The sequence below is a fragment of the Pollicipes pollicipes genome, unplaced genomic scaffold (genome assembly GCF_011947565.3).
Source record: "Pollicipes pollicipes isolate AB1234 unplaced genomic scaffold, Ppol_2.1 Scaffold_5724;HRSCAF=6776_pilon_pilon_pilon, whole genome shotgun sequence".
In the NCBI taxonomy this organism is placed as follows: domain Eukaryota; kingdom Metazoa; phylum Arthropoda; class Thecostraca; order Pollicipedomorpha; family Pollicipedidae; genus Pollicipes; species Pollicipes pollicipes.
Window position 1 is genome coordinate 21,702,623 of NW_023596746.1, and position 22,802 is coordinate 21,725,424.

The 22,802-nt window shown below is 52.2% G+C and overlaps 2 protein-coding genes across 2 annotated transcripts; both read left to right on the plus strand.

Moving 5' to 3' along the window:
* The first annotated feature begins 1,016 nt into the window (after positions 1-1,016).
* Positions 1,017-5,932, plus strand: LOC119103274 (vacuolar protein sorting-associated protein VTA1 homolog). The gene is made up of 5 exons (XM_037226740.1): positions 1,017-1,227; positions 2,960-3,060; positions 3,449-3,567; positions 4,016-4,194; positions 4,773-5,932. The coding sequence occupies exons 1-5, from the start codon at positions 1,122-1,124 to the stop codon at positions 5,141-5,143; spliced, it is 876 nt and encodes a 291-aa protein (XP_037082635.1). The 5' UTR covers positions 1,017-1,121; the 3' UTR covers positions 5,144-5,932.
* A 1,307-nt stretch (positions 5,933-7,239) lies between these two features.
* Positions 7,240-13,846, plus strand: LOC119102806 (TBC1 domain family member 13-like). The gene is given in 11 exon segments (XM_037226259.1): positions 7,240-7,289; positions 8,811-8,865; positions 9,291-9,364; positions 10,109-10,234; positions 10,630-10,789; positions 11,174-11,330; positions 11,835-11,972; positions 11,974-12,037; positions 12,398-12,599; positions 13,278-13,400; positions 13,726-13,846. Coding segments are annotated over 10 exon segments (1,185 nt in total). The 5' UTR covers positions 7,240-7,289; positions 8,811-8,845.
* Positions 13,847-22,802: the final 8,956 nt, after the last annotated feature.

The window sequence follows — 22,802 nt, forward strand, 5'->3', positions numbered from 1 at the left end:
ATAGAAAATAAAAAATGACCTTATAGCAAATGGACCACATTCGTCCATTTGGGGAAGGGGGATTTTGCTGTTAGGGGGCCCTTTGTCAACCCAGTGCCACTCCCCTGCCAAGGCTCCGGCTGCGCGCCTGCCTGGTGCTGCAGTCTTCATAGATCATGCGGCGGCGCCACCGCCCGACCCCGCGGTTTACACTCAGAGATGGCCAAACGGGCAGACGAAAATGATGACGCGTCTGCAAGGAGTACGTTTAAGCTCTTTAGGACATCACTTCATACATTCATAAGGTGGTCTAACATCTAAGCGTATTGTTAACCTGTGCGATTTGTTTACCGATGATTAGAACGGACCAGATGAAACAGTGCCGGCGAAGTGGTACTGTAATGTGGTGGTGACACCGGCAGTGCTAAGGTAGAATATATATTACTTGTGTTAATATAGGCATCAATCTGTGCACAAGACAAACTCCAAAGTAGAAAAAGACACGCCCCAGTATTATCCTTAACCAGTACCAATTTGCTTTTAATACTTTCGGAAGTGTCATTTTACAAGCCCCCATTTAGCTCCCACCCCCACCCCAACTCAGGTTCCATTCGCCTCAATTCTGAGAAAAGAAAGGCCCAAATCCGGAGAGGAGCAAGTTTGTTGGTGTTTTTCGGGTATGTTGAGGAATTTCTTGCTTTCCAGTCACTCTTCCTCAATCATTTTGCGGAACTACGCCCCTGTACTCGGTCAGTTCCCAGTGTAAGAGCCAGCGATGATTTTGCGGATCTATTTGCCCGATCACGCCGCTTCCTGCCCGCGCGCATTCCCTAATCCATCCGTAATGCGTCAGGTAGTAGTTTTAGATTCTTTGCACCAAGCCCGTGGTGTATTCTCGAGTGGCCGTAACACAAATGTTTGGAAATACCACCACCCTAAAATCAGAGGCATAAAAATTGCAATTCTGGCGCGGCGGCGACAAATATCGATGCTATTGGCACACAGCCAAGGCTATCTAACGCTGCGGCGCTGCTCCCGTTCAGGTGCAGCGTGCGGGGAATCTGGTGGTTCAGTGCGCGCAAGCTATATTTACCGGCATTTGATCCTTCAATCATCTGGTCCCTGATCTTCACTGCCCCACAATGGCGCTTCACCTGCCAGCAGTACCCCCCATCTTGAAGCCCATCCAGCATTTCTTGAAGGTTGCCGCTGAACATGAGCGGCGGGATCCAGTTGTTACTTACTGGTGTAAGTTGTGTGGGCTATACCATTTATTTACTTCATTTTACAGGAACACATTGTACATCAATTGCTGTTCTATAAGAGGAAACATAAGAAACAGTAGAAAATAGGAACTTTAATCATACCTTGAAGACAAAATGATTTTGAAAACAATAGTATAGTCATGGTAAGACGCTTCTGTATGGTGCCAATGTAGAATATTATGGACTAGCAACATTTGTGCAGTACAGGAAATGCATTATGGATGTTTGCACAGTCACACAATCCCGTCTGCCAGCTACAGCAAGCAAAATGAAATGTTTGGGGCAGGCAGAACCCTGCCCCAAATAGGGTAGTAAGTTACCTTTTTGTGGGAAGTTTTGCTAACATCACTGGCCTCAAGTGTGATCCTGCCTGTTTTGTATTTCATAGAATGTGTTGTGATGCCCACAATACTCAAGTTAAAATGCTTCTGCCACAAAATTTTGGTAAAGCACCCCAAATAAGAATTAGTGTCCCACTTCTTCTGCCCAAACAAGATCTGGTCAAAATTGACCATGGTATGCCAGCTGGAAAGCAATATTTATTTTCACAAAATTGAATAAACATAGAGAAAAATCAATTTTAACGATCTGCAGCATTCAGCTATTGCAAGTGACAGTCACTATATGTGTCTCAGAATCAGGGATGAGGATCGTGTGAATGTGTTACAGATGAAGTATATCAAATCATCCATGATGTCACAGGGATATTAAGTAAATATGCTACATAACCAATGCAATGCAACATAGGCAAACCTAACCTAACCTAACCTAACCTAATCTAACAATGATCAACACCTGAACAATGACTGCCCTTTGATGCCTCAGTTTTGTGAGGACCAGTTTTGACACCCACGTAACCTATCTGTTTGTTTTCCCAGTGATTTCACGAATGATTTGAAAGAGGTAACCCTAAACACACCAGTTGAGATTGTTGTAGCCAGGTGAACGTGTTTTGTTTTCAAGAAGGAGATAATATAGAATTAGTTGTGAAGCTAGGTGAAAATCAGTGTTTTCTGTTTAAAGAAGGTAATTGTATGGAATCAGTCATTGTAAAGCTAGGTGAAAATCCTCACTTTGATCTAATTTATAACAGCTATCTGTACCATGGTGCTCATTCAAAGTCAACACAAGCACAACCTTGTCTCGTAATGTTCCGTGCTGAATTTGTTTCATGTAAGGATGTGGCTTACATTTTATACATGCTCTATGGATTCAATTCTGCATTCTCCCCATTTCTTAAAAAATGAATGTGCCTTGTTTTGTCCAGCCTAACCTGCTTAGTGTGGTTACTAACCTGTTTTAATTTGATTATCAGTTAACTATTCTTGGTTAATGACATATTAACCCACAATTTTGCATTTCAGGAATCACTGGGTGTCAGTTAAAACAAACAAGAAATCATTTATTTTTAGAGGGGGGCATCAGGTCTTATCTGTTCTGAAGCTACAATGGCTTGAATATTTTACATTTTGTATTGTATTGGCTACCTTTTTGTTTCTGTATCAGATGCATCTTGAGTTTATATGTTACAATGTTATGTGGTGGATTTTTATCCAAATATATCACATTGTGCTTTGTTGGCCTGTACCTGCTTTTGTAAATTTGTTTGAAAATAACTGCAGTTTTTTGTATTTCTCTTTGTGCTGCTATTAATCCCAATCCTCCACATTCGATCCCCAGGTTTATTGATCAAAGTTTCCATGCTGTCATTTCAGGTCGCCTGTATGCCTTGCAGAATGGCCTACAGATTGACAAATCAGCAGAATCATTGGCCATCCTTCTTCCCCTGATGGACTGGTTGGAAAATGCAAAGAAGGTCTGATTAGTTATATGTAAAATGTCTATAATCTGTGATTGTGTTGTGGTTTGATTTGTCCCTTATCCATCAGACAGTTCTTTCCAAAACAGCTGTCATAAACTTTTGAGATCTTTTTAGATGACACTTGGTACTGTGCAACCTGTAACCATTTCTCCAAATGTAATATTGCAGTCACAACTGGCAAACATTTACCATGAATGTCATCTAATATGGCTTGAATGGGTTATGCCCTTTTTTGTATATGTGGTGTAACCCTCAATGAAGTCCAATGCTGTGAATAGAACAGTATCAAAGTTGGTGGCTGAATTTCCATGTGCTGTATGTTCCACCAGTCTTTTTTATGCCATTGTCCTTTTAACAGTGCATATGATATTCCAATGCACAGAGTGGTGCCAGTGAGGAAGCCATCACCAATGATGTAGTGGCCCAGGCCCACATGGAAAACTGCGGCAACCGACTTTTCCTCTGGGCGGACAAGGAGGACCGTGCTGCCCACTTCAACAAGTTAGTCAAGCGGTGGAAGGGTGCGGTGCATCTCACGTGATAATACATTGTATACTTTGTGTTTATGCAGTAACACTTATCTCTGTCATCACCTGTGTCACATGACCTAGCACAGTAAGCTGCCACTGGACTCAGTCTGCATTTTAATGAAGCTTGTTTTCATTTATATGTGATCAGCTCGTACCTATGCATAGTATAACCAGTCAGATGTTGCAGCTTTGTAAGACATTTGCAGATGGGGCGGCCACACAGCATTTCTGTTCAGTGCAGTACTTGTTTGAACAAGTACTTTTTACTTCACTCTGAGGAACCGAGCCGGTTCCGGTCGTCACCCTTGTCGCGATCCGTGTGACTGGGACGCGGCTGGCTCCGTGCAGCCACGTGACGTCTGAGCTCACCCTGTCACGTGACCCGGTCAGTGATGACGTCACCGCCGCCCCGTCGCCAGGAACGTGGTCAAGGCGTTCTACACGGCCGGCGTCATCTATGACGTGTGCGAGACGTTCGGTGAGCTGTCCGTGGAGGTGCAGGAGCAGCGCAAATACGCCAAGTGGAAGGCGGCCTACATTCACAGCTGTCTGAAGAAAGGGGAGACTCCACAGCCCGGCCCGGTCGGAGGCGACGACGGTGCGTGCGCGGGTGCGCGCACCCGCATACACACGTACACTCACACAAACACAGGCAACCACAATTTAGCGCGTAGCGGCCGTCAGTGATCGTTTTTCACGGCGGGGTTTATGCACGGGCCATATTGGAGTGGACTAGGGATACGCTTTTATTATTTTGCTGAGACCTGGTTGGTGTGTTGACAAACAAATGTGGATCAGAGGACATATCCAAACCTGGCTATGGGCGTTTTGTTAAGCCTGCCCAAGCCAAGACCTTTGGGACTACGAGATTGTTTAACATATGGTTACATGACTATACTGTATGTACGCATTAGTCTAGAATGCCTGGTTTTGTTGGTCACTTTTTGGCTAAGCATCTGAATTGCTTGCATATTATTTTGCAGTGTGGTACCACATTTGACAGCATAATGAGCCATCGGCAGGTTTTATCCACCGACGTGCACGGTTCATTATGTATTTCAATACTGAGTTCCTGGCTTGCGGTCCCGCTCCCTGCCTGCAGCCCAGCAATTACGCGGCGTATCGACGCTCAGGCGCGCACTGAATGCCAAATGTGATGTATGTGCTGTGTTTCAGAGGAGGATCTGACGGGAGACGTGTCAATGCCGGTTCCGCAGCAGCCGCACCAGCCCGGACCGGGTCCCTCGGGGCCCAACGTCATGGGATTTCAGCCGCCTCCGCCGGCGGCCAGCCATCACCAGCCGCCGCCGGCGGCGCCCGCCAGCCCGTACCAGCCAGCCCCAGCCGCGGCCAGCTCGTACCAGCCGCCGGCGCCGGCGCCGGCCGCCAGCAGCGGCTCCTCCGTGTCACTCAATTTCGACCAGATCGCCAAGGCGCAGAAGTACAGCAAGCTGGCTTACAGCGCGCTGAACTACGAGGACGTGCCGACGGCCGTCGTCAACCTGCAGAAGGCGCTGCACCTGCTGCAGACCGGCGTCGACGCGTAGGGGCGGCGGGCAGACCGCCGGCCGTGGACAGGTGGGGTGGCGAGCAGGCGGGCCGCGGACACCGGAGCGACTCACGCGGAGAGGTCTGGTGGGACTGCGATGTGCTGGGACACATTCCCAGGGTGGAGATGAGAAACCGGCCGCTGGTGTTGTGTGAACGCTTGTTTTCGCGGATTTCATCAGTGTCGTTGTCTTGCACGTTAACTCGCGTTAGCTTTACGGACCTAGTGCGCGAAGCGAAGACTAGTTGCGGCGTCATACGTAGTCCTTGGGGCAAATATCTGCTGGGGGCATGTCGCGTTATCTTGTGCATTAGCTCCTGCTAGCCTCACAGACGTAGCGCGAGAGGTGACGATGGCTTGCAGTGTCATACAGCGTCGTGTGTAGTCCCTGGTGGGAGTTGTCTATTGCAGCGTGGTGCGTTGTCCGGCATGGAAGGCTTTTATGGACCTTATCTATGTGGGGTTCACTTTGATCCTACTGTAGACGTGCCAGTGTGAAATGACACCCTCTTGCTAACTTTTGATATAAGAATGTCCGTGCAACGTGGGCGGTGAATGGTCCAGACTGGAATATCTGAAATGTCATTTGCATAGAAGTTTGCTTCACACTTTGTTGAACAGAGCTGTGTGAACTCACTGCACACGTGAGGGTGCCCCGTGTCAGGCTGTGTGCTTCTCGCCTTCACATACGCCTGATTCGGTCGGGCTTGTGTCGATCAGGTGTTAGGGCGCCTGTTTTTGTTTCCTTCTTCAGTTGAATACAAGCACATAGCTCTACAACGGCAAGGCTATCGTGTTCTATTTGTCATCAACGCAAAACTGAAGTGCAAGTGTTTTTTTTGTAGTTTTTTTCTGTGCCTTGTTCAGCAGGAGCATGAGCAGTTGGAGTTCCGTATCATTAAGGTCCTGCCAACCAGTAAGATCTTTCAGTCCTCGTCGCATGTGTTTTCTCGTTGTATGTTCAGGTAAACAACCGCAGTTTTTGCCTGCCTCTCTGCCAGTGGACCTCGTCTGAACGCGGAGCGGGCACCAGTGCGGTGCTGAAATCGTGACAGGGGCACAACGCGGCGCTCCGCGTCGCGCCGGTGGGAACGCAATCGACTTAACCGCTGTGCAGCTCGCGCGCGCCGCCAAAGGGTCGCTCCAGCCAATATGTTCGGCTATCTCCATTTGAAATTGGCGTGTAGGAGAAAAATCGCAGTGTGCGAGGTGCCCACAATATTGTCAGTCGAATGCTCCATGTATGAGCAATGCAAGTTAGTGATATATCATTACCGTCAAACCCGTTGTCCCTCGTATTTTCAGTACGGTGACCGTTGCTGTCTTGACACGGTCGCGATACATTTTTTTTTAAATGGAGCCAAGCTAACACACTCATTGGCTTTGGATCAGGATTTAAACCCAACTTAGTCTGGCCTGATGCTTCGAGTAGCGACAGCGAAGCTGATTCCTGTTTGCTCCAGTCATCATCTAGCGTAGTTCATGGCGATAACAATGCGTGCAATTGACAGTCGTCTCTGCGTTATTCCGTGTTAACACTGAGGTTTAAGAGTTGAAGTGTAAGGGTTGAAGGTTATCAGTCAACCTGCTATTAACGCACACAACCCAATACGTGAGGGAAAAGGGAAAATGTCTACAACTGCAGTTGGCCGGATTAAGAGTTAGCATGCTTCGATGCGTATCCAGGGCACGTAAATCACATGCACCTTGATCCGGTATATATGTATCTAAACCCTGCGCGAATTCAGCGTGGTACTTTTCATGCTCGGGACACCATTCACTCAATGGAGCCAACGTCCAATTCAGCAATAATGAACCTGTGGCTCAAACCAAGATCAGTTTCACAAAACCATACACAAACACAAACCGCAATTGCAATCGGGTTGTGAATTGTAATGTGGCTTTTTCAGAATTTATGCTCTACATATTTTTTATTCTTTCAATCTGGTATGAATGTGGAAGCGGAATAAATGTTCGCCAGTGTAACGCACTAAATACATTGGTGGGGTGCTATACCCTAGATAGCCTTGGATAGCACTAGAAGGTGGTTCTGTAGGGAACGGTTCTGTTTCCTGTATCCTCCGGCGACAGCGCTTTGCGTAAAATTGCTGTTTGCGCGAGAGTTGGATCTACCTCTTCATTGGGTATGTAAGTTCCCTTTTTACGTAGCCACTGCAAATTTGAGAAAACCCAGTAATGAGTGTCTGATAAAACAAAATGTGTAAAAAATTGGGCATAGGCTTGGGCTTGTGCTCAAAACACTGGATTTCAGAGCAATGGTGCAAACATTTTTGAAACAAATGTGGTCATCTTTGGAATAACATGAGTGCAGACAATAAAGTGTTAATCCCACTTAAAGCAATAATTGATCAATGTTACCCTTGGTCGCTTAAAAACTTTTGCTGAATGTGAGATGCTGAACCATGTTTCAGGGACTGGTAGGTGAATACTTCCTAAATGTGTGTGACTAGTTGACTCAAGCAGTTCTAAAACAGACATGTGGTTCCCCAGTTTGCATGCCTTGGAAATAAAGCTGAACGTAAACTGGCGAGTCGCCTGATGCTTCTTTGCTGCTATGCTGGACCTTTGCTGAAAAATGCATCTCATGCTCAGTTTATGCACAGGGCACAAGTGATGGGCACTATATGTAACATTCAGCTTCCAAGAATGTGTACAGAACTGGGAGTAATAATAATACAGAAAGTAGAACACATATGGTGTAATCCTAACAAAACTGACCCATTGTCATAAGCTACTTCTATTACATAGACATGCTGGTCTGCAGGAACTTGGCAATAGCATACCCTTGGGCTAGATGTAAAGAATTGGCAGGGATGTAGTTGACAGTATAAGTGAATGGAGATCAGTAGTAGTGAGTGGCTAACCAGCCCCAAAGTGCACAACAAACAGCTTTCTCCCATGATTTAGCCACTTGCTTCTCAAAGTTACAGGGAGTTGGACCCATACTGAAAAATAAAATGCAGCCTGCATAAAATGATAAGGAGCCATCTTTAAATTGTGTCACAAATCTTTGACCATTTCTCAATCTTTCCTCCATCATGGTTGCATTGGTTATGGTGGCAACCCCCCCCCCCCCCCACTCCCTCAAGTTCTGCTATTAAATATAACACCTCCCAAAATGCCTGTGTGACCCTTAATTGAGCTAGAAGTGCAAATGGATTACAAGTGTCTTCCCTTTCATGACCAGAGGCAGAGGCTTCTAGCTGAAAGAAATCAGTGTTTTTCAAGATTTTACCATGATTTGCATCTACTCCTGAATGTAACCTTACTCTATAAAGCCTACCCCTTCTTTCCTTGTTTCACTTCTGTAGTGTTCCTTGAAAAACTCCCTCTTCCAATTGTAACACAGCATAAATGTCCACAATGGCCCCATAAAACCCAATAGACCCTGCACATTGCTGTATTTGTACCTAGTGTGATGTGCATTGTAATGATTGCTCTGATAGCTGCATTACAGTAAAGCCCTTGGACATAAAACAGACAAATTACAATCAGGTGTGTTGAATCCACACCTGCTTAAAACTGAAGCATTCTTTGGTTAGTTTGTATCCCCAGAATACTCAAAAGGCCCATGATTTTAGCATATGTCATGCCTTGCAAACACAATAATGACAAGTTTCCAGTAAAATGCCCTCCATTTTCAGGCTGTGACACAGGAAGTAGTCCATTTGAGATTAAAATGACATCATTCAAATCCAGGTTAGTGATTCAAGATTTGCCAGGTGTGTTTCTATTTGCACATATGATGCATAATTTCTCTCTGAGTTTGCTATTACAATGCTGGTGTCATTTGGTGTTTAATTTCTGTTTGCAGCACGACCAATGATGCTGAACGTTGGTAGAATGTGTATGACTTACTCCAATGAATTATATTGTTTAAAGTGTAAAGTCTCTGGTAATGAGCTTTCTGTCAATCATTGTGCGGCATAGTGGTCTGAACTCTATTGTTCGATTTGGCCTCAAAACTGCATTTAAGGTCCAGGTAATGTGTGTGGATACCAATCACATTCTAAGATCTGTTATCAAGCTTCTATTTTAGGCATGTTTGATGCCTGGCTCTGATAACTCAGTCTATGTTATTTTGCTATGCCAGTACTGTGGTGTAACTGTTACAACTGAAACAGGTTGAAGGAACTGGATGTTATGCTGGATGAGGATATCATATGTCTCAAGGAGCTCAGGAAATACTGTTTTCAAGGTGAGGTCCAATTTTTACCCAGGTTTTCTCAATAACTGCATACAACACAACAGTCTGATCACATGTATTGTGTCATGACATGCAAGCATAACATATGTCACGATTGCTGGGAAATTATGTGGTTATCGTTTTGGCGCACTGCATTGCTGTTGCTGTGGCTGTGGCAGTGTCGGTAACACCTCCGATGGCTGGGGGCAGGCATTCCCGTGGAGCAGGGTCTGGGTGAACTCTGCTAGCTGTTGCCGTGGCTGTGGCAGTGTCGGTAACACCTCCGATGGCTGGGGGCAGTCATTCCTGTGGAGCAGGACCTGGGCGAACTCTGCTAGCTGTTGCCGTGGCTGTGGCAGTGTCGGTAACACCTCCGATGGCTGGGGGCAGTCATTCCCGTGGAGCAGGGTCTGGGTGAACTCTGCTAGCTGTGGCCGTGGCTGTGGCAGTATCGGTAACACCTCCGATGGCTGGGGGCAGTCATTCCCGTGGAGCAGGGTCTGGGTGCACTCTGCTAGCTGTTACCGTGGCTGTGGCAGTGTCGGTAACACCTCCGATGCATGGAGGCAGGCATTCCGTGAAGCAGGGTCGGGGTGCAGGTTTTATCTCTGCTGGCTGTTACCGTGGCTGTGGCAGTGTCGGTAACACCTCCCACGGCAGGGGGAGGCATTCCCGTGGAGCAGGGTCCGTATGCGCTCTGCTGGCTGTTGCCGTGGCTGTGACAATGTGGGTAACACCTCCGATGGCTGGGGGCAGGCATTCCTGTGGAGCAGGGTCGGCGTGCGCTCTGCTGGAAGCTGCTACTCAACTACCTACCGCCGAGCCGCGCCGCCTGGGACGAGGCGCTCCGCGGACAGCGTGACACTTACCGGCGCTTTGTCCGTGAGTCTCCGGCCGGCCTGCTCAGCTCGCCACACGCTCGTGATACGGGCCGGTTGCGGTCTAGATAGCTGTACTGGAGGAAGGCGTCTGGTATACAGTGTTGCGCTCAGAGGAGTCTGATGTGGCTACATCCTGGGGCTCACCTGGCTGCAGTGGTAACAAATGCGACACCAGGAGAGACTTACTGCGGGACATCCTGGGGACGGGGCAGATTTGGCTGCAGTGGCAGCAGATGTGACGCAAGTAGAAGTCAAGTGTGCCTTGCATCTGGTGCCCATCCGACTTCACTACAGCCACATTAGTTAATGGGATGACAGTGGTTTTGGTGCCTTTTGATTGTTTACTGCTGTCTTTTCAATGATGATCATTGAGTGTTGTATCTGCGCGGCGGTCAGGTGAGATGGTGGTGCGGCCGGGCGGGCGAGCGGACGGCAGCGTACCGTCGCGCGTTGACGTCACGGAGCGTGACCATCCGCTCAGCCTCGACCCCGACTCACAGTGGCAGGCCTTCTTCAAGGACAACGACGTGCTCGGACAGATCGACAAGGACGTCAGGTCAGTATGTACGCCAACGGACGCGCAACCGCGTGAAATGGCGCACCTGACCATTTGGCCAGCAGCACGTGGCCACTTGTGGTCCCGTTCACTTTTTGTAGGCGTCCGGAGTAAGGTTAACAATTGCAATTGATCTGTGGTCTTCCTTTATGTATGGCATAGTGTTGATGCAGTATTCGGCATATTGCACAGACTCATCCGGCCATTTGCTCTCTGCGCTTTGGTGGCTTTTCGTACGCGGAAAATCAGGCGGAGATCGCCGCAGGATCCTGTTGTATTTCGGCTTGGTCCAGTCTGTAACCAGCTGAGCAGCACACCCGGATCAGGAAGGGCTCGTCTCAGCACCGCCGATGCCCCTAACCGGATCATCGTCCTCTGCCGCAGGCGACTGTGCCCGGACATCTCTTTCTTCCAGCAGCCGACCGAGTACCCCTGCCGGGAGGTGGTCTGCGGCGACTACCACGAACGGCTGCACGAGCGCGTCGACCGTGTCTACCTCAGCTCGTCTAACGTGCGCCGCGTCGGGCTGGGCATGAACAAAGTAATAACGGCATGAAATCATGTCAGTCAATGTTTGTAATCAATCATCGCTGCGATGTTTTGCTATTGATATGCTTCAGTGACTAGTGAATATAGCCCGACATTGGTATGCTATGGTATGCAGAGGAAGTGACAGATGTGAAGAATAGGTATGTTTTCTGTTGCATTGAGTAGTGCCGTTTTATGTTTATTCATGGCTGTGTCCTACTTGTTATGCAATGTTTTCTGTCAACCCCACTCGAACTCGAAGCTTGGGCTTTAGAGAGAGAGAGGGGGGGGGGGGGGGGGCGAAAACCATTTCTTGTTTTTCTGTTCAGCTTTTATTTCTGCTTCAAACCAGTTATAGAAAACCACAGATTTGGAATGCAACAAGTGGGTGAATAGCCTAGTCCTTACAGGTCCCGGAATAAGACAGGCTACATACACGTTCTTGACTCAGTTTGAACATACATTTCCCCGTCACGTGCGTCACTGTCATTGCGTCCGCCCGTCGTTTTGCTCTCAGATGGTGGACTCGAAGCTGCGCCCGTCGGACATGGACTACGTGCCGCTGCCGCTGGGTCAGGAGGCCCACTGGGAGGTGGTGGAGCGCGTGCTCTTCCTGTATGCGAAGCTCAACCCCGGCCAGAGCTACGTGCAGGGCAATGAACGAGATTATCGGCCCCATCTACTACACGTTCGCCTCGGATCCCGACACGAAGTGGAGAGGTGAGCAGAGGGCACCGCCGAGCCGCCCAGCTCACCACCGCTGCCGCGTCAGGCCATCACACTTAGCTGGTAACACGCTTTTCAACTGTTGCGGTGATGCACTCGTCCTAAACATCGCTCATCAAACTACGGGACGTTGTAGTATGCTCCTGAGTGACGGGCCTCCATGGACAAATTATTTTAAAGGACAGTAGCATAGCAGCGAATGGAGTGGCGAGTCCCAAACGCTCTGTTTAAACACTCTGGAACACCACTCACGGTTTGTTCGGAGATTAACGCTGGTAGCCAAGGCGACGCAGGCGCCGAACACGCCTGTCGTAGACTGACCGTGGGCGTCGGGCCGGTGGCCCGCTCCTCCAGAGCACGCCGAGGCAGACACGTTCGGCGTGTTCACCAACCTGATGTCGGAGATCCGCGACTTTTTCATCAAGACGCTGGACGACTCGGAGTCTGGCATCAACTACCGGCTGCGGCTGCTGATGGAGCGGCTGCAGCAGCACGACCCGCACCTGGCCGTCCGGCTGCGCGTGCAGGAGCTGCGACCCCAGTACTTCGCCTTCCGGTGAGTCGCTCCACCTCGCGGCGGATTGAGGGGCGCCCAGGGGACACTTCGTGCTCGGCTGCGGAGATGGAGCTCCGGGGGCGCCAGTGGTCTGGGAACCCCTGCACATCTGGGAAGCCAGAAGTACGGGGTTCGATTCTCCGCGGTGCCCGCTTTTCCTGCCAGGGTGAGAGGCAGGCGGCGCCATATAGCCTGAGCAGCTGAGTGCGTCGTAAAGCCCCAATGACACACACGGAGGTGGAGCTCGCGCCGGATTCGCCGCCCGACGATGAAGCCGTCTGGAGCCCTCCCGTCCGAGTCGGAGCCAGGCGGTTCCCGTCGTCTGTGCGTTGGCACAGGGGGTTTAGCGGAGCCGTACCTGCGTGCCGGTCGGCCTGCCGCCACGGCGGGTCCCCAAAGCCGCACCGTGCCGCCGCGGCGGGCCTCTGAGGCGACGGCCTGCGGGCTGTCTGCCCGCCTGCGGCAGCCAGCGACCGTCGGGTGCTGATCCGCAGCAAGCAGAACCGGACAGGGCGCGGATGTGGCCTGGCTCGTGGTTCCCCGCCCCGCTGGGGCCTGAGCGCGTGACGCCTCACGAGCTCGTCTGCCGTGTTCCGTGGCGCGTGGGCTTGCCGCGGCTCGCGGCGGCTCACCGGGCGTCCTGTGGAGGTATTTGACTCGACTCGCGCGGTCCGTCAGGTGGATGACATTACTCCTGTCGCAAGAGTTCACGTTGCCAGACGTCATCCGCATCTGGGACTCGCTCTTCGCCGACGAGAAGCGGTTCAACTTCCTCACAGAAGTCTGCTGCGCCATGATGGTGTGAGTTGATGTTCCAATAGCCTTCGCGCGTTAGCAGCAGAGTATCGTGTCCAACAGCATGTTTATCATGCATTGAAAACTATTCGATCTGTATACCTGACGAGGATTGTGATCTTCCTTAAGTAATGACCTTATTGTCCGTGTTATACGCGCTTGAAAACCTCCAGATGCTCCCGAGAGCAGCCTTTTTAACTGCCCCCCCCCCCCCCCGCCCGGCTGAGGCATCATCCGGAGACGGGCTTTCTCTTACGATTAGCGGCGTTTTCACGCGCCTGACCTGCAGCGGCAGCCACAGTGACATGACCGCGCCGCCGCGCCCCGCCAGCCTGATACGGGACCAGCTGATGTCGGGCGACTTCGCGCACAACATGAAGCTGCTGCAGAGCTACCCTCCCGTCGAGATCCGCACTGTGCTGGCGCGGGCCGAGACGCTCATGCACAGGTAACCGGCGGTCAGGCGGCCGCGGCTGGGCCGGGCGGGTCGGTCCGGGGGCAAGCTTTTGTCAGGCGCGAGGGAGAGCCGCCCCAGGCCAGCGTTAAATAACAACTTTAGTAATGACATGGAGATTGCGACCTCCCCGTCGTGGTAATATGATGTTTAATGCTCCGAATATCTACGTGTAGACAATGCCCGCATTGTCGAGGAGGTACGAGCTCCCCGTGGTGTTTGGTATCCGCCAAGTGTCTTGGATGTGAAGGAATTTGCATGGAGGGGCATGTGAATTATTTTGTGATGAAGGGCGAATTCAAATGCGTGCACACCACTGACCACTGAGGAGCCCATTATGGTTAGAACGATCGACGGACGACGCTCATCTACTAGGTACTGTGACGATTAGCCGCACGAAAGCGCAAGCTCAGTGAAACAGAAGTGGTCATGAGATATCGATGAAGTTGCAAATAACAGACCACTAATGTCACGCACTGTCATGTCTACCTGCTTGGTATTGGAGCCTCTGCCACTATGCATATAGCCGAGGTGGTTTGTAAGGTCTCGGTATTTTTTTCTGGCCCACGGACCGGGTACAGACGATGCTTAAACAAATATATGTACAGATCGCATAGTTTGCTACCGCGGATATTTTGCTTCAAAGTAAAACGCCTAGCTTTACGCCTCTTATCATGACATTGACGTGTCAGTGTATCGACGTCTGCTGATTCAGAGCCTGTGGGTTTATTCTTACATACCGTGGTACAACATCTTGACTCGCCGTACACGTACTGCGTCTTCGGAGGTGTGCGCGCGTGCCGCAATTCAGGCGTCGACCGCACGGCCACTGTGCCGGCCGGCGGCCAGACGCAGCGTGTGTGTGGCGCCGCCGCGAGCCGCTGTGATATTGTGGACGGCGGACCGTGCCGAAACCGCGCCACTGTTGTACAACCCGGCTCTGGCGGCGCCGGCTGGTCGGGTGCCGCGTCTCGCAATACAGAGGGAGACACATGCTGCCGGTGGCGCCGCCTGGCGGCTGGGGAGGTCGTGTCAGGACGACGGAGTGACGGTCTCTGACCTCGGCCCGGGGCGGGGGCCGACTGCTGGCGGGGCAGGGCAGAGCGTGAAGGGTTGCTTTGGCTGGCAGTGTAGGGCGACAGCGCACGAGTCACGCGCGGCAGGACGGGGCTCGATTCACGCAGATACAAGTTATTCTACAAGATGTCACTTTCCAGTCCCAGCTGACTGACATTTGGCAAGGGCCGGCCCCATACGTAAGAGGTTCAGTGTGCTGACCACTCGACCATTACCCCGTCCCCTACACACACAAGCACAGATGTAACGTTTAAAATGTATTAACACGTCTCCAATGTAGCACCTTCAGCGGCGGGCAGCTGGCCAGCTCGGGTTAGACCATGGCTGAGAGGTCACCATGCGCCGACGGCCGGTCCGCCTGCCATGCGGGCAGGCTCCGGGAGGCCACCGGCCGGAAACGCCCATCCGCATCGCACGCGAGCGTGCGCGAGCGGCACAATTTCGTGCTGCCTTACACTCGGTGCTCTCAAAACAGCACTTGGTACTTACATACTTGTTTCTGGCGAGAAGTGATCGCGTGGCGTTACAATCCGGTTCGCCAGAGCGGGACGGCCCTGGAGAGACCCGCACCACCCGATGAGAAGCGGCGACGCACGAGAAACACGAATGAGAACACGAAGGTCATTCCACGGATCCCACCGAGGAGCAATGACATGTAGAACACACAACGGCAAGAATACACCACAGACCGACGAGAAGCAGCAGATAGCGGGGGCAGCCTGGCCGCTATGGGTTCCCGGCCTGTGGTGATTGTCGCATCAACCATCCAGCTTTCAAACGTCCAGGGGAGACGGTGTCATCAGCAAGCTTTCGTCGTAGCAAAGGCGACAGTCGAACGCGGCGTGGTAAATTGCCTGAAATAATGCCTGTACGGTTTAATTAACTAGTCAGTCGTGGAATCAATGACGCATATTGGGGTTAGGGAGATGATGATGCCTGGCCTATTAAGCTCTTCAAGCAAAAACAAACATCTTGCGTTCGTTGGATCACGACCAAACAAAATCAAAACAACCGATGAAGGCGTGCTCAGCGCCGTCCGCCCAGCACAGCATCCCGCCAACCTCACCTGCGCGACGCGGCCAGCAAGCCGACGCTAACCGGACCCGGGTGTGTTTCCGCCGCCTGCCGCCGTCGACGAGTGGCGCTGGTCTCGGCCAGCAGGCGGGCCGGGCAGCGGGGCGCGCCGGCGCCGGCCGGACCGGCGACCGGGTCGGCTGGGACGCCCTCTCCAGCCGCGCCACCCTCTGACGCGCCATCTGCTCCGCGTCACGCCGCCTGCACACCACCGGTACGGCGCATCAGCTGAGCTGCTCAGGGGGCTGCAGGCGGGCCGGCAGCGCAGCTCAGCAGGCGGGCATCCAACAGCGGGAAACGGTGGGGAAAAGCCACGCGGTGTGAAATGGTGCGAGCGCCCATAGCTGTAGAATCGTTATGAATGAATTGACCTGAAGTGCCGCGGCAACGTAGTTGTTGGCGATCGGCAAAACGTACGAAGCACAAGGACTTCTTTCAAACCCACTGCAAGCGAACGACTGTTTCAACGAAAGAGGCCGATGCAAAAAAAGCAAACAAGCAGCGTCCGAGCACAAACGAAGGAACAGGGAACACGTACGCCGAATGAGTAACGCGGTGAGGAAGGGGGGGGGGGGAGGCGTCACGGCGGCGCGGCGGTCTGCGGGCTGCCGTCCGAGCAGCGCCGCTCCTGACTGACCGGTAGACCTCCAGTGCCTTAGAGGCCAGCCGGCCGCGCAGCTGTCGCTGCTGCTGCTGCAGCTGCTGCTGACGTCGCTGGGCGTGCTGCTCCTCCTCTCGGCGCCGCTGCCGGTGCTCGGCAGCCGCCGCCCGCCGCTCGCGCTGTTCGCGCTCCCAGCGCAGCCGCGCCGGCGCTGCCGGCGGAGGCGGCGGCGGCGGCGGAGGCGGGGCGCTCGCGGCGCGGGCCGGCCGGGCGCGGTTGCGCAGGCCGGCGACGTATGGGGCGACCGCCGCTCTCGGCCGCGAGCGGCTGTGAGGGAGTTCAGGGCATTGTTAGAGGCGGCGCCGGCCACCCAAGCACGGCTTGAGTCAGGAACAGGCGTATTGGACGAGAACCAGGCGACTCCGCCTGCATGATAGGCAGGCCGAGTCGACACATCACATTTTGCTTTGTGACTCTGGCGATACAATCGGGGATAGTATTAGTGATAGATCTGTCCCCGACAAAACTGCGTTACTTCATAATGTTATTATCCAGTACGAACATTGAATAATACGCAGACCAGATGACACAGTTGGAAGCAGAGGGCGGAACCACGAAGATCGCCGCACAGCACCCAAACGCAGTTCGCGATGGGCGCAGACTGGCACCGCAGATTGGCACGCACCCAGCATCGCCGGTGCGCAGCGTTTCATGCACGCAACCAATCCGGAATACCCACTCCGCTGCGGCGAAGAGTTTTAACGAGCCAGCACGCGTCCGGCAGAGAATTTGGCCGCCGGCCCGCTCCGCAGAGACGCCGCCGCTGACTGACCCGGGACTGGGGCTGGGGCTGAGGCTGAGGTTCGGTGTCGGCGGCGTGCGCCGTCTGCGTCCGCCGCGCCTCCCGCCAGCCGCGCACCGCCCGGCGACGCTCCTCGGCCAGCGACTGCAGCTGCTCGTGCCACTGCACGTGCTCCACGATCTCGGCCATGCTGCGGGCTGTGGACGGCGGGGGTCGGCGGCGCCGTCAGGACGTAGCCCGGTGACGGTTCCAGGCGGCGCCGCCGTCGGCCGGCACGCTCGGGCATCGTGCCAGTCGCCACCGACGACCACCCGCAGCCCGCTATCAGTAACGTGGGCTGGCTGGTGGGCGCGTGGCGTACGAGGCGAAGGGTGGTGCGCTTAGGAAGGCGGGGGCGGGGGGGGGGGGACGTGCCTGTTGACTTTGGGACAGCGAGACATTCGGCGTAGTATCAACATCCTCGTCATGCAATGCTTGCTGGCCAAACTTTTGAATTGAGTGTCTGTTTCAGGCTACTCCGGTTATAGGTATGCGCTCATGAACACACACGAACACAGACATGAAGCCTAAGCTGATTCTGACGGCGTGGTGGCCGACAGGAGCTGCTGGGGCTGTTCACTGACTGGGAATCTGCTGCGCCATGGCCTGGCACTGCCGCGCGACGCCGCGGTGGCGGGCACGCAGCTTCAGGAACAGCGCGTGGTCGGTCTCGTCCCAGCCGCCGCTCAGGCCGCCGTGCTCCCGTAGGAAGGCGTCGTACGCCATCACCTGGAGAGGTGGCGGCACGGGGCGGCGGCTCAGACCTTAGTACCATACGGCCGCCCGGAGAGGCGGCAGGGTCAGGTCAGAGCATGACACAGTCACCTGGACAGGGAGCAGGTTCAGGTCAGAACACGACACAATCACCCGGAGAGACAGAAGGCTCAGGTCAGAACACGACAAGGTCACCTGGACAGGCAGCAGGTTCAGGTCAGAACACGACAAGGTCACCTGGACAGGCAGCAGGGTCAGGTCAGATCACGACAGTCGCCCACAGAGGCAGCGGGCTCAGGTCAGAACACGACACAGTCACCTGGACAGGGAGCAGGTTCATGTCAAAACAAGACACAATCACCCGGAGAGACAGAAGGCTGAGGTCAGAACACGACAAGGTCACCTGGACAGGCAGCAGGTTCAGGTCAGAACACGACAAGGTCACCTGGACAGGCAGCAGGTCCAGGTCAGGACAAGACACAGTAACCCAGAGAGGCCGCGGGTTAAAACAAGAACCTGAAGTCCATTGGAGACAACAGGTTCAGATCAGAAACCAAGAAACCTGGGCAGGCGGCAGATTCAAACCAGACCAGTTGCTCCCTGTTAATAAAGGCGGCCTCCGATCATAGCAAGCTGTTTTGCATAAAGCGAGAGAGCGAAGCCCAGAGGATCTGACTTGCAGTGTGAACATGAGGGCCCCCCTTAACACGCCCCCATGCGTGGTCGGACAGCCGTATCGCGGTGCCTTCCATCCCACAGTCTGGCGGCCGCCCCCCCCCCCCCCCCCTCTCCTTCGCCAAGTCCGCTCCGACCTAGCGTCCGGGCCGTACTTCGGGCGGCGCGCGGTGACCCTGAGGCTGGGGCGGGGCCGCTCCGGCGGCCGCCTCGACCCGGACGGTGCCGTGGCGGCCGGCGCGGACTCAGGCTCCAGCGGTGCACGCGGTCGCAGAGCGCGCCGACCGCCGCCGTCAGCTCGCGCTCCTCCTCATCCAGCTCACGCCGCCTGCCGGCCGCAGGGCGCGGGTCTGACACACACGACCAGCTGCTGTGCGGTTTGGTACACCATCAGATGGAATACAACCCAGGCACGGGTCTGGCACACACAATCAGCTGCTGTGCGGTTTGGTACACCATCAGATGGAATGCAATGCAGGCACCGGCCTGGCAAATACGACCCAACTGCCATGTGTCTCACTATACCATTAGGTGGAACACATTGTCGGTTTTTTTTAGTAACACGAATGGAACCATCTGATTGACAATTGAAAGTAATAGTATCCAGCCATCAACAGTATATATTATTTGCTACAACACAAATGCTCCCTCACTGGCCACAAACGGATGGTATACCTTATCAAGACGCAGTTATTATTTAGCGGTAGTTATACACATCCTGATTTGAGGCGAACAACACATGACTCGCCCAATACCGTTATGGGAGCCTCATGAGGTGACCGGCGCCGATCTCGGCGGCGGCCGGCGCCGTGCGTGCCCAGCACTCACCCCGGGCCGGGGCGAGAGCGGTGCCCACCTCTGGCAGCAGCGGTGTGACACGGCACACCGCCTGCGCTCGCACGCTGCGGCCACGCGCCCCGATCACGGCCCCGGTCCTGGTGGTGCACCGGCAGCTGGCACAGCTGGCGCAGGCGTAGCACGCGCTGGCGCACCTGGTTCACCTCCGCCACCAGCTGGCGCCACGCACCGTCGCCGCCGCCATCTCGCCTATGGGTTTGAGGGAGCGATTCGGTCATGGCCGCATTGGTCCTGCACAGGGCTGGTTATGCGCCATAGGCGGTGCGGGCATACCAGCTGCATCGGACATGCTGCATATGACATCAGCCCCTTATAGTCTTATTTCATCTGCAGTGAAACTTGGATTCCTTGCGCACAGTACACCACTTTCATGCGATGTTGATGAAGCATACCCACCCAACCCCCTTCTTTGCTTTAAGCCACCTCTTTGCATGATATTTAGTGCACGTCAAGCCTATTGAACTGGCGTCTGGTGGTCCATCTACCTGTCGGCGTCGCCATCTCCGCCGCGCGGCTGCAGCAGGCCACACAGCTGACGTCGACTTTCGTCGCTGTACCACTGCTTCCAGCTCCCCTCAGCCGCGGACAGCTGGCTCCTCAGCCGACGCGACTCCTTCACAAACTCAGACACACTCTTGGCTGCCATGTCATTGCTGCTGCTGTCACACCGATGTCTGGAAAGAACCTGCTTATAAGAACCCAGAAGAAAAAAATGGAAGTTTTCTAGACATTTGTGAGACGCTTTTAGTTTTGTCTATGTGATGAAATACAAAGGAGTGCCACCTCCTAAATACAGGTTACCACAGTGGTCATTTTTGGGAAGGTTTAACCATGAGCTTTGCATATGCACAGATCTGCATAAGTACAACATCATCCATCACATATCAAGATGGAACAATTTGTAGATACATACAATGGGAGCTGTAGTCAGAATATGCTCCTGTTATAATATACCGACATGTGAAGCATATCAGCGGTTTTGCTCTTTGCACTTGATTATTTTTGTAGAACTGCACAATAAATGTTGCTAATTTTTGTAACTTTCTCTTATATATCTTAGACATGGGCAATTTTAGGAGGGCAGCATTCTGCATGACACCAGCATCATGGCCCCAATCTAGTTGACAGTTTTGTGGTATCATGAGTCAAAGAAGACACAATGCATATATTTCATATTTCAGGGACACACATATTTATATTTCAGGGACACACCTGTAGGTGTGTCCCTGAAATATGTAATGGATGTCTTGTTACATGGCTTATTTTGTTACCTGCATTGTACCTTTAATGATTTTGTCCATTAATGTATGATGGCGCATGATGAAAGTCATTTGCAAATGCCAGACACACTAATAAAGGTTTTACATGCTTTGTCTTAAGTAACAGGACAAGCATGGTGGTATCAGAAAGCAGCTCACCAATTCCAAGAATGGTGAATGATGTAAACATGGCCAGTAAACATGCATTGTGTCTTGCATAAAGAACATGCATAAAGAAAGTATGAAAGCCCTGGCATGTAACAGCTTTCCTCAGGAGGGGGAGGCAATGCAAATCTTTCTCTGACATCCTGTGAATTTGGATTGAGTGCATTGCACAAATGCACAGTCTCTAGGCTGCATCTATTCATTCGGGGGGGGGGGGGTGCAGATGGCTGCAGCCCTCCCCCCCCCCCCCGGCCCCCGACTAAGTCTGACTGCGCATGATTATAAAAGTCTGTCATAATTTGCAGACCAGGCCCAGTTTTACACGTTATTTTCCAATTCTCTGCAAGCCGAAATTATAAGTACCCACGTGACGGTAATAAGTCAGATAAGCATTGTCCCTGGTAATCTAAATTATAAGGCTGCTGCATCTTGGTCATGCCGGTTTTCCGAAGCTGTGTCGCCTGCTCAACTGGAATATCACAGGTTGATCTTATCATGCAGTATGTTCTCTCATCCGTTCCCAATCAACAACTTACATTTCATTAGACCACACTGATGCTGCAGTCAGGTGATTGATTTTTTGAAGGTGGCGCCACAAATCGTTTACGAACAAGGTCTTACAACCACGAAGAAGGAATGTGAAATACTGCTATGCCATCTTTGGCGAGTAAGTTCGATACCTGAGAACTTAGGAGGAAATTTTGCAAGCTTTCGAATCAAAATTGGATAAATCTATCATTTGACACTGTTATGATCATTTCTTCATCTGTTTAGAGGGTATGAGTGCACGCACGTGACCGTTTGTAACAAGCAAATTGAGGATTTGCCACCAGCCTAATAATTCAGCAATCAATGCATTACCTTAAACGGACAGCAATCTCGCAAGATGAAAAATTATAACATTGATATTCGATTTTATTGTCATTTTAACCATAGCAAGTGACCAATTAGAAGCAGGGTCACAAGGTGCTCAATGAGTGCATCTAAAAGTGTTAGCAGTACTTTAGAAGACAATTGCTTTTGTGCATCCTATTTTGACGCAGTAGAGACAAAAAATACTCTACCCTTTTTCTAGCTTTGTGCTGGCAGGAATATGTATGTTGCGGGGAGTATGTTTACATGCCATTGCCCAATTAGGACCGTTAAAATAAAGGTACATGCAAGGTGATTGAACCGTTTAACATTAGTGATGAAATTTGTGTGGGAATTGATGAGTTTCCCCAGGCCAGGGGGTGCTAGTTGTGGCATATTGCCCGAAGTCCCAGTGCCTATTACTTGTTATGTATTTGCCCCAAACACTTCAAGCTGCAATTGGATTATGTTGAAATGTCCCAATGTGAATCAGAAGGTACCCACTATTCAGTTGCATCACGCTCGAGTGTTGCCTGGTGATACTAGTGGAATGCACAGTATTTATGATAAAAAGGCCCCTTAAGTGGACAGTGAACAAATTGAAGACTTGTCTCTACCTTGTCACTGGTTAGGAGCAGAAAATGTTTCTGTGCCACACAGTGCTGCAAAATGACTACTCCAAGCCTGGGTTGACTTACATTAGATCAGGCTGCATAGAATCCATCCGCTGCATGGTACACTGATATCTTGTGATGCACTGAACCTTGTATTTCTGTGTGCTGGACGGAGATCAGGCCAAATTGTCAGAATCTGTCAGCCAGCTTGTCAGAGTCTGTAA